Source organism: Vitis vinifera, chromosome 18 (assembly GCF_030704535.1).
Source record: "Vitis vinifera cultivar Pinot Noir 40024 chromosome 18, ASM3070453v1".
Taxonomy (NCBI): domain Eukaryota; kingdom Viridiplantae; phylum Streptophyta; class Magnoliopsida; order Vitales; family Vitaceae; genus Vitis; species Vitis vinifera.
Window position 1 is genome coordinate 29270800 of NC_081822.1, and position 11884 is coordinate 29282683.

General features: G+C 37.9%; 1 protein-coding gene and 1 pseudogene across 1 annotated transcript; both read right to left on the minus strand.

Moving 5' to 3' along the window:
• Nucleotides 1-3414: 3414 nt before the first annotated feature.
• Nucleotides 3415-5777, minus strand: LOC104877963 (pentatricopeptide repeat-containing protein At3g53700, chloroplastic-like). Its single transcript, XM_010647545.1, has 4 exons — nt 5423-5777; nt 4657-4727; nt 3679-3826; nt 3415-3608 (listed from the first exon to the last, which is right to left on the minus strand). The coding sequence occupies exons 1-4, from the start codon at nt 5775-5777 to the stop codon at nt 3415-3417; spliced, it is 768 nt and encodes a 255-aa protein (XP_010645847.1).
• Nucleotides 5778-6546: 769 nt separating this feature from the next.
• On the minus strand, nt 6547-11452 carry LOC100249523 (uncharacterized; annotated as a pseudogene).
• Nucleotides 11453-11884: the final 432 nt, after the last annotated feature.

Sequence of the window (11884 nt, forward strand, 5' to 3'; positions counted from 1 at the left end):
CTTCTCTGGATTTTTTTTTTCTCCACTTCCTTTTTTTCTCTGCTTTTTCCTTCTTTAAATCTGAATGCTTTTGTTCAAAACCCCTTTTTCTCCCTTTCCAGACTTCACCCTTAAGACTTCCCTTACAGCTTCCCATGTAGCTCCAATTTCCCACAGCCTCTTCGGGAAACACCCCCCCCCCCCCCCCCCCACCTCCCACTTTTCCTTTCTCTCCCAGAAATCCTTTTTCTACTCTTCCTTTCTTAGTTTTAAAAATAACAACTTTTAATCCCCATGCTTCTTGCTGGTTTTCTAAGTATCAATTTTGACTTTTAATTTTTTCCATAAAATATCTTCTTCTTTTTTTCTTCTTCTTATGTAGTCCACCAACTCTCCTTTTCTATTATTTTTTTTATATAATAAAAACAAAGTAAATAAGGCAATAAAAAAATATAATACAATAAAAAAAAATGAAAATAAAATGACACAGTAAAAGCATAATATAACTAAATAATAATGGTACTAAGAATAACAAAGGTAATGATAAAAAAATAATAATAAGGATAATAATAATAATAATAATATTGATAATAATAAAAACAACTAATAATACTGGTACTAATAATAATAATATAAGATCCCTAGTCACTTGCAATTTTCTGAAAATAAATAAGTGAATCAATGAACAAATAAAGCAGGAAAAAATAAATAAATACCACACGCACATAACAATAATCTAAATATTAAACTAAAACACAAATGAAAAAAAGAAGAAGATAAAATGAAAATACAAATAGAACATCAAGCTGATACAATTAAACATCGAAAGCTCATCTTAGGCAATCCAAATAAAATAATAAAGAATTATCAAGCTAAATACTCACCTAGTCTAAAAAATTCATCAATCAAGAAACTAATCTTAGAGAATTAAGCTTACAAATAATAATAATAATAATAATAATAATAATAAAATAAAATAAAAAATCTAAGTGACTTGGGTGACTTAAGTGGAAAGTGCCCAGGTGAATTAGGTGGAAACTAAACCAAGGAGGTGTCCAAGTGATAAAAAAAAAACGTGCTAAGTGACTTAGGAGTGTACTTATCGGGCTAGGTGTATCTAAATGGGCTTAAGGTGCAAAAGTGGGCCTAAGGTGGTGCCCAATGGGTCATAAGAGAATTATTATAAAGTATCAAACGGACACGTAATAGAACATGTGCTAGTAGGACAAAATAGAGGGTCTACAAGAAGGTACCTCTAAGAGGTAGCATCCCTCTAAGCCCTATAAAGGTTTCTATTAACTATGTTGAGGGAAGTGTGGCAATTAATCGATTAATCAAGGAAACCTAAGTTGATTAAGATGATTCCAAAAACATAGCATGTTAGACAAAATCAAATCACAATAAAGGAGAGTTGGTATGCATACCCGAACCGCTTCTTAAGTACCATCAAAAGACATCAAAGGTTAGTTTGGAAAGTATATCATTCAACATGCATTTCATCGAAGATAATCAAACAAGTATCAATGTAGACAAGTATGACATCAAACATGGACATAGTACGCAAAAACATAGATATTCGTGGAATTTTGAAAATAAGGTGACGGAGGGCGTACCTGGATGGTAAGTAGTGCGCTTTAATGGGAAGCAAGGTTGGCTCAACAATAAATACAAAACAAATTCATGTATATCATCAAGAGGAATAAAAAATCAATCAGATATCAAGCAAACAATATCGAAGAGAATATCATGAATGTTGGGCCCCCACCAAAGCACTAATTAATTTTGCATAAGTTGATTCCATAAATTCCATTATTTGGAATTATGAAGTTTGTTCATGCTTGTTGAAAATCAGGAAAGCCATGAAGATAGTTGAGAATAAAATAAGATAGTGAAAATGCATGCCTGGAGGAAAGAGGTAGCAAATTTATTAAAATCTGGGTTTTAGTGACTAGAAGGGCTCTAAAGATGGATTTTTCAAAGTTGGAAATACTTAGTTGTGAAATGATTCAAGAATTCAATTTAAAACAGTAAGTTTCCAACCAAAGAAGCAAAGAGAGGAGGAGGTGTGTGTAGCAAGATAGCCATGCTGGAAGTAGAGTCCGGGAGTATGAAGGTACTAATGATTCAGCTGTTTGATACTTGCATGAAATGACCCTTGTAGATTGCTGGTATGACTGGAGGAAAATTGACAGTATTCATTTTAGAGTCCATGCTTACTGGGTTTGGGTGTATAATTTCATCATCAAAGGCATTCCAACCTAACTCTGGCCTCTCAAGATCACGACTTGCATTGCTAGCAGGGATTTGTGGTGAAGCAATTAAAGCCTGGTTCCAGATCTGATTCCCTTACTACCATTCTGGAATTTCAAGGCTTTGCTCAGAAGTTCATTTGATTCATCTATTTTTTCATAGTTCACTTCTAGATTCTTCTGTAGTTTAGTTTCTGTGTTTTCCCACTCATCATGAGCTCTATATTCTACCCCTTCAACAGTTCTCTAACTCATCAAGCTTTAACTCTCAACACATATGACAACATTCAACTTTCGTAATGTAAAATGCATATGATGATGCAGGGGACAATGCCATCAAATCCAAAACGTCCATCTCAAGAGCCAATGTGGAGAGGAGTGATTGTTTCATGTTCCATAATCGCCGCATGTTTGTTTCCACTGGCAATAGCCGGATACTGGGCTTATGGAAACAGGGTAAGTAGCATTTCCTTCAGTTCAATTTTTTCAAGGGCTAAAGATTTCAATTTGATTTTTTCTATATTTCCCAACGATAGTCCCATCATAAGTTAGTTTTACAGTGCGTGTTTCAATTGATGCCAGATACCTACATATATTGGTAAGTAGCTTGTGTTCATACCAAATCTATGTCATGCCAGTTTTTGACAAATTGGAGTTCAGGTACATCAGCAAGAAGAATAAGCCATGCTCACGTTGGGTCCGAGTAGCAATCAGGGTGTTCTTTGGTGGACCGACAACTTTCATAGCAGTATCAGTTTCATTCTTGGGAAGCTTAGGTCCTCTAATTGGAGGGATGGCATTGCCTCTGACACTTGCTTATCCATGTTTCATGTGGATCACCATCAAGAAACCCCGTCAGTATGGTGCCATGTAGTATCTCAATTTGGGACTTGGCTGTTCAGGCATTATACTCAGTGCCCTGTTAGTTGCTGCAGCAATATGGAAGATAGTGGACAAAGGCATAGATGCCAGGTTCTTCAACACTCACTTACCACCTCTATTGAAGCCCCCGTAGTCATAACACAGATGGAAAGTGCATACCTTGAGTACAGTTCTGGCTCTTACAATAATGAAGATGAAATCAATAGATGGCTTGAAATCTTGAGGCTGATTTTGACTGTATGTAGGTTCTAGGGAATAGCATGTTTGTTGTTGGCATTTGCGTGGTAACTCTACACCAAGTGGCTTATTGTGCAACTTCATGAACCAGGTCCTGGAACCCGGTACAGCAGATATCTTCTGCTCTCAGTTGTGGCCTTTGGTGAGGAGGAGGATAGACTGTTTGAACCTTGAAAATTGGACCAGAATCACCGTCATCCAAGACATCACATATGAAAAATAGAGAGCCAGTGATCTTTTCATGCCAGCTGGATTTATAACCTGCAGGCCATATCAGGCTAGAATTAATGACATGAAGGTCGTGAGTCAATCTTCCCCAGAGAGAGAATACAGAAATTTTCGAACCGAACTGGAAATTCACTATTAGCATACTGAGAGTCGCGCCCACACATTTCCTTGGGTTCAGCCGTTGTAACCCTTAAATTGTTTCTGAATTTGTAGTCCTGAACATCATCAACCTTCCTAGAATTCTGCAATAACTGCAGGAACATTTGTTGCTCGTATACTTATCCAACTATCGTTCTTCCCAGTGCCAATCCGTATCTCAAATAGAAGAGAGACCACGTCAGGCGTGTGCTGAGCTCTCTGCCATGTGTTTGCTTTACAAAGCTTTTCCTGAAGAAAACCTTGGCTGGTTCATGGAATATATGAAAGTGAATTTATGATCCACTCTCGAACAACCTTTTGATATAAAGAACATATGGTTGCTACCAAGTAGGATCATTGGGAAGAGTAGAAGGTGACTCATCATCTGGCGAAAATAGCAGGGAATGTAGACAGGAGGAATTCCATAGAACCTGAGGAAAACTTTCCTCTAGGTTGACTCAACAAGTTGACAGAGATATCTCGAATGTGTTCCCCCATTAGACATATTCTTTATGAGAAAACAGGCGTGGGCAGAAAGAGTAGATTCTCTGACCTCAGCTTCATTTCCAATATTAGATATTCAATTCTCCAGCTATGATACTGTTGTTTCAACAATTCACAAGCAACTAACAATATGCTACGACTCTCTTCAATTGTCAAATAACCAGTAGATTTGCCAATGTTTTTTTAAGGCAAGGCCAGGTTCCCAGTAACTGGTGGTATTAAGCAGCCAATGCTTCAGAATAACAAGGCTGTATGTCATCCAACTCATTAGAAGTATCAGCAACTAGTAGAGTACTTTTCCTACTACCATTTGAAGTTGCATGTGGTTACTTCAAGCCATTTTCAGTGAGAAGCTTCTACTTTCAGGCATGAAATGGCATCATCTAAATCCTCCAAGTCTCTGAATAATGCAGCAACTAGAATGATGTAATTCAAAAACCTTCTGTGTCCAGCAGTGCTGATCAAATGCAAATGCTACGGTCTGAAAAGCACAATTAGTCAAAGGAGAATCTGGAAGTATTGGAGACTTGACTCTCTAACTCATTGAAAAGCTCAAGATCATCTCTTCACGAACATTCATGCTAGGAAACTGAATAACTTGTTAGCCTTAGGCCTGCTGCTCTGTAATTGGTGGTCCATTTGATAATTCACTAATATGCATGCATAATAGAAATACTTGCCACTGCATCTATACATGGTTGTTCTTATAACATAAATAATGTGAAGAACAACATCTTGGAAGTGAGGATCAGATTGCAAAAGGTCATTCTGAACCTGCAAATCCTGCCTTAACATCATGTGGTTCCCAAAGCATGAATTAAAATCATTAGAAAGATCAACCCATTGAAGGAAATCTCCATGATGCTACACCAAGGAGTAACTGTAGTAATAGTCCATTCAGTTGTTGTGGGATAGAAGCACCAAGCCAAGGGCACAACTGTTAAGTAATTGGAAGGCCCATCTCAGCAACATCAGATAGTAGGCTTCCAGAGGAACAACCTATATTTTGCATCCCCAAAACCATATCATGTGGTCCAGCTAATTTGTCTTGTTATTGGCACTATTTCTTCTTTTGAACCTTATATAATTTAATTTTCCCATGGAAACCGTCAATTCCTTGTCCAAATGTTAGGTGCTACCACCCCAAGATATATCTCCCCTCTCCTGTAGATCAGTCAAAAGCTTTTCACCCTAAATAAGATTACTTTCAGTAGAAATGGCATCAACAAGAACAACATAGGTGGTAATATTCGGACAAAGATCCCTATGTCTCATTTCCTCATAAAGCTCAAATGCAGCTACAGAATCCCTATTAGCACACATGCCCATAGTGAGAACATTGTAAGCAACAACATCAAGCTTCAGACCACAAAGCTCCATTACACCCTTCAACTTTAAAGCCTCTGCAATCTTAGCATCTCTGTAGAATCTATGCATTAGAGTTGTGAATGTGGCAATAGTGGGAAGAAGTCGCATCCTAAGCATATGATCCACGGCTACGTATTCTGAAGTTGCATCTCCAAGATCATCTTTTGCTACAACAATTTGACTGAATGTCATTTTGATTCACCATTTTCTAGAGGCAAATGTAGCATGAAGTTTGAAGTAGAGAAGCAATTCTGATCACCGAAGTTTGATAAACATGGACTGTTCTTTTTTTAATTCAACAATTTTGGAGCTTTCTTGTCTATTATTGTAAGAAAGAAATCTGCTTTAGCTAATGTTGAATATTTGAGATGCATCTGACCAGTAGGTGATAAGGCGGTATCCATCTGTTCTGCCATTGGTGAGGCAAAGTCCTCATTATCTGAAGCTGAAATTTCTTGCTGAACCTATCTCTGAGTTGTAGTATAATCCGAGACTCTGCCATTAAATCTTTATCAATTTTTCTGCTGTTGTATTCCTCTTGTTTGTGTCACTTCTCCTTCCATCCACTCGAGAATGCATGCAAGGTGAAAATGATGCTCACGTTTAGTGATAATTTTTGGATTCTCCGCATCATACTCTCCAAGACAGATGGGGCAAACATCTTCTTTGTCTGTTGAGAAAACAATTGGATGATCTGACTCTGAAAGTTCAACTTCTGTCTCTTCAATAATTTTAGCCTATTGCATGCTTCCAAATATGGGTGCAACATATCCAGGAAATGGAAGGCATGGTTATTGAAGGATCATTCTGTAGCCTTGTTGAGAGTACTGGAGGAAAAACTACCCCGGAACCAACAGGAGGAGTCCGAGTATGCATAGATTACACAGTTGCAACCTAGCAATCCCTATGTTTGCGCTTGCGTAATTGACCGTGAGATTCTAGTGCTTGATTCCTTCTCTGATCTACTGGTCTATCCCGGTTTGGAAGATGGCTCATTTTGGTAAAGTATGTGCCAGTTCCTTGAGGTTTTTGCTTATCTTCCAGGCCAAAAACAGTAATAGATCATGCAGGTTGCTTTACAGGGAAATGATTTCCCAAGATAACACCATTTGAGTCCATCTGAGAATACAAATTCCGCTTAAACTGCAGGTGCTGATGGACTTTGTCCCATGGAGTATTTATCTGCAACTGTGAAGGTGACAAAGGAGGACTGGGCAGTAGAGGTGGAGGTAAGGCATGGCCATAGCAGCATTGACCATATTGCAGGCTTCTAATGTGACTATCATAATCCCCATTGAGGTCCAACAAAATTTCCAACGATCTCAGGCTTCCAACATTGCAAGCGAAGTCCCTTCCTCTAAAAGCAAGGGCTGTATTTTCTGAGATATTAGCAATTGGTTTAGAGATAATAGAACCAATAGAGTTGTGCCCTTCATGATAACTATGCGAACTGAATGAAGTGTTAGCCACAAAATGGTTCTCTTTGGATTCCTACTGTAGAACAGTGCTGACATCATCAATAACAGAGGTTTCTGCTATTTTTGCCACAGGCTCCCATTTTCAACCTTCCCATTTTCTATAAACAAGCTGGGGAAATATAAACGATGTCCATGGTGAGATTTCACTGAAAGGGACCTACCCAAGTTGCCAGTCGGAGGCAGAGTGTCAGACATGTCCTCTATAATCTTTAGACATGAAAACCATAGCTTGCACTCTCTTTGGAGTCCCTTGTGAGACAATATCCTGAAACAGCATTACCATCTATAGAACTGTCCATTTTCGACAATGAAGGAGAGGACAACACTCCCATTGAGGCGGTTTCATCATCAATTCTAGTTATCTTATCACTATCGAGTGATGTTAGAAAAATTTAATCTTTAGAGCACATTTTGGTGCCTGATGATGAAGATGAAGAACTTGACCCTCTAGAGCCAAAAGTCAGAGCAAAATTTTGGATTTCAGCCATATATTTGCTTCTATGCCTCTCTAAAGTGCTTGCAAAGAAATTTTTGAGCTCATCCTGTATCACTTCCCTTGGTAACAAAAGATTCTGGCCAAGCTTGTGAGACCCATATTTAAAACCACTACGTATTCAATAGAAATTTCCTTTATTGACACTGCGCCCAAGATTGTTGTTTTCCTTCAGTGGATCAATTATATTAAGATGCTTCAGGAGAAATGTTCGCAAGTTTGTCTCAAGTCCCCTGAATGGAACCGAGAACATGTCCACACAGTTTCTAAGAAATTCTTCACTTAACAATAAATCATCCTACCCATTTTCTGGTAGTTCAGCCACAATATCAGGCAGGGAAGATTTGCAAACTGAACCATTTAGACTGATACAGTAATTATCCCAATCAAATTTGCTGAAGTAATCCAAAAATCTATAACCCACCGCTAAAGGGCCATCTAATGATGAATGAAATAGATGGAAGATATATAGAACCAAAATCTCCAAAGCATATGTTGAAATCAGACCATGATAGGCACCAAGGATCCGACTCTCATAGTAGCACCGAGATTTTATCAGGATAATGCTGCGTTTGAAAAGATGATCTTTGCCAATAAGGCGGTCAACCTGCTTAAGAAAACACAGTGTAGAAAGTCCTCCTAACTGATTGAAGGAGATATCTATTACAATATCTTTTACAAGACATTTCACAGGCTTAACCTCAACAATAATATTAAACTGGACGTTCTTCACTTCAAACTCAGCATTTTCATTCTGCCTTTCTCCCTTCAGAACAGCATGGACATCACTAGCCAGAGCTTCCTCAACATTCGAACTGCAAAGGACAGTCAAATCAATATCTCCATCTAAAAGATAGATTTTTAGAGGCACAGACCCATAGGGGAACACCTCGCATCCAAGACAACACCTAATAAGCCTCTGAACTTAATCTTTGAAAGACGGTAATTATGACTTCATCCACACTGTCTGAACCTTGTGTAAACTCATCATCAATTTCAACAAGGGAACTGTCCATCAATAACCACAATACTTTCTCTGCTCTTGAATGAAACCTGGATGAAGTTCCTCTCATAGCATAATAAAACAAAGCAGAGACACCTGATTTTCTCATAAGTAATGGCTTTTTGACAGCTTCCAACATGATCTTTCTAACACCTTTTATTAGCTGTTCAACTGGTGCATTCCTCAGTAAGAATGATACTGCCTCTGCCATAAATTCTTGAACATAGTCCTTGGGGTAATATCTTAATTTCACTGTAACCTTCAGAACATGAACAATGTCTCTTATCAGATACTTTTGTGAGTACATTATAATATAAGACCATGATGTAAAAATAAATCTGTTCAATAATTTATGGTTCCCTGTCGGCACCACTTTTGAGAAGAGAGACCAGAGAATTAACAACTCTCAAAACATCAAGAGAACCCTCGAGTGCAGAAGATTCTCCATCTCAGAAAACCCCCTCCTCAAATCCATCTTCTCCTCCCTTGCTGCCACTGCATGCAGCCGCTGCAAGTATTGAAATACCAGAGATATCTTCATAGTTTAAATCTACCAACATCCAATTCAGAAAGTCACGAAGAACTCCTAGAAATGGTAGCAACCTCTGCACCCATCTAACCCCAAGCAACCCTCACCATACACAACCTTTATAAAGTTTCCACCTTTCTTGGAATGTTCATGGTCTCCATAGCCAAGAACACCAAAGTAAAGAAGAGAAAAAATTGATCAGCTGCTTTCCATGTCAGATATTTGGTGTTGAGTGTGGTAGAAGTTGTTGGTTCAAAACAGGGTGGTGGAACAAGAGTTCCATCAACGTAGCCCAGTAGGTCTTGACTCTCAAGGAGAGGAAGAAGTTGGCTTTTCCAGAGAAGATAATTGGAGGAAGAAATCTTGATGGTGATAATGTGAATTAGAGTGTTGAAAGGAAGAAGATGAGAAGAGGATTCGGAAGCCATGGAGAAGAAGGAATCGGGGTTGCTAAACCAGATGGGCTCTGATACCATAACAGTATTTGCTAAACCACCACACGTAAAAGGGTGGTGAGAGTTTCCTATTTATAATCATTTACAGAATATAGGAAATTATTACAAATCAAATAATATCAATCTGACTACAAAGGAAATGGAAAGTAGAAGTAAATGGATACAAAAGAATAGCCTATAATCAAAGGTCAAATATGATACATATGGTAAGCCGTAATGGAAGGCTAAGTATCCTCAACAGCTCCGTCACCCATTTCCCCAACCTTTATATCCACAAAGCTCATCACCATACCTTCAGCTTATCTCCCATACCATACTCACCACCATCAACCTAACCCACTTCATCATGCCCACCAAATACTCCTCATTCTTACACAACATTGACCAACTGTTTGAGACCTCCAGTATGCATGCCAAGTCTCAACCCCATGCACGAGCCAATTCCCCATCTTCGTTACATAAGTGAGCATAAGGTGTCGTCCCAACTGCCATGCCCTTGGCATTTCCAAGCACATCAGCATTATTCACAAACGTACCAGCAGGTCAAGTTTTTTGCAAAACAAGTTAATAACCACTTTATTAAATAATGTGAAAACAAGATGACAAAGAAGTTATATTCGCACACAGTGAATAAGTCCAAACCTTTGTTATTTTAACCATCGCTTGAGGATAAATGACTTGATCAATAATCTAATTTGTGAGATGATTAGCCACTTAATGGAAAGATGATAATTAATGACTTGTCACTAATTGTGGTCTATGGTGCTAGCTGTGGAGATTTGGGGTTAGTTAAATTTGATGGAGATTAAGTTGTTGAGTTTCTTAAAGAAGAATTAATGTTCTTAGAAATTTGAAGAAGATGGTAAGTAAAATTCTTGGATAAATTGAGGATAATTAACCATGTAATTAGGGTAAAGTGGCTTAATTAAAGGTGGGCCAAGTGTAGTGGAGTTTCTCTCCAAAAAGTTATTAGGATCAGAAGCTAGGCAAACAAGCAACTTAGTCAATTGGTTGCCTATGTGGCTAAAAATTTACCAGGCCATGATTACCATGGGTGGTTGCACAAGTGGTCATGTGTTGACACCAAATCAGTTTAAAAAGAGGCTGAAATACTTGGCTGCATTGGGCTTCGTAAGTGGCCATTAGGAGTCATTTGACAGAACCAAGTTAGTTTTAAAAGGGTGTTGGAACAGTTGTAACTGAAGAGTGGAATCAAGCCAGGTAGAATGGTTAACCATAGGACACTTCCTAGCTAGCAATTAGGAAATGAGTAAACTGAAAACTTGGAGATTTTTGTGTATTTTTGCGTTATCACTGTAAAATAAGAGAACATAAGGGTTAAAAACCTTTGCTATGTGTTGAGGGTTAAAAACCTTGACTATGTATTAGAACTTTTGTATAACGGAGCTTCTACTAAGTTGGAGGTTCTTGTTTTGATGTATATGATCTGACTTTGAAGTTATAGTTTCAAGTTCTTCAATGGAAAATGGATTTCAAGGTTCTAAACCCTTTAATGGAAATTTTAGGTCGTAAAAGAATTTAAGAAAGCTTGAAAAATAGCTGAAGGTGCATTTCCTTAGCTTAAGGAGCACTAGTTCCTACATTCAACTTTTGTACCATTCTTTTGAGGAGTTGTTTTTTGTCCTCATAATTATTTTTTTTTTACATCAATGTTGAGGTATTTTCAAAGGTCTTTAATGAGAAAATACCATTGCAACTTTACCATAACTTAGATAAAAATTTGAAGTAAAAACTAGATGGAGGTTGTTGGATGCAGTGGAACAGGATATGTTAGAGCGAGAAATCAGAAGGCTTCAAATTCTGTACCAGCAACAGCGACAGCAACAGCAGCAGCAGCAGCAGTTCTCTGGTCATCGTAGAGCCAAGAGTAGAAATCTTGATTCCCCATTTTCGAACACTTCAGTAAAAACATAAGGAAGCCAGTGTCAGTAGCAATGCGGTTTGTGGCTCTCTCCACGTTTAAATGTGGAGTTTCTATTATAGTAACAATAATGTTATTTATATGTTTATGTAACTTTTTGTACTTTTAATGAATTGGATCCATGCAGGTCGACCATGATACCTGCCCACCCTCTACTTATTCTTGCCTGGCCTATTTTCTACCAAAAAGCCAATGAAGACTGTAAACCAAAATGGTGTGAAAGTGCCTGCTTCCATATCTAGCCACATGTATTTAATAAATCCCAGGACAAATTCTTGCAAACCTAATTAGTAAATCCAGGTATTAATCATTCTTTCTGCAATAATTAAACAATGGTCGATAAGATGAAGTGAATTCTCTTTATATGTTTGCCATGAAGTAATATCGGTTATATTTGTC

Coding starts and splice junctions, on each gene's coding strand:
- LOC104877963 (XM_010647545.1), bottom strand. CDS start 5,777: ATGACATTCAGTCAAATTGTTGTAGCAAAAGATGATCTTGGAGATGCA. Junction 3,827..4,656: donor AGCACTGCTGGACACAGAAG/GTTTTTGAATTA, acceptor ATGTTCCTGCAG/TTATTGCAGAATTCTAGGAA. Junction 3,609..3,678: donor AGTTCGGTTCGAAAATTTCT/GTATTCTCTCTC, acceptor TATGGCCTGCAG/GTTATAAATCCAGCTGGCAT.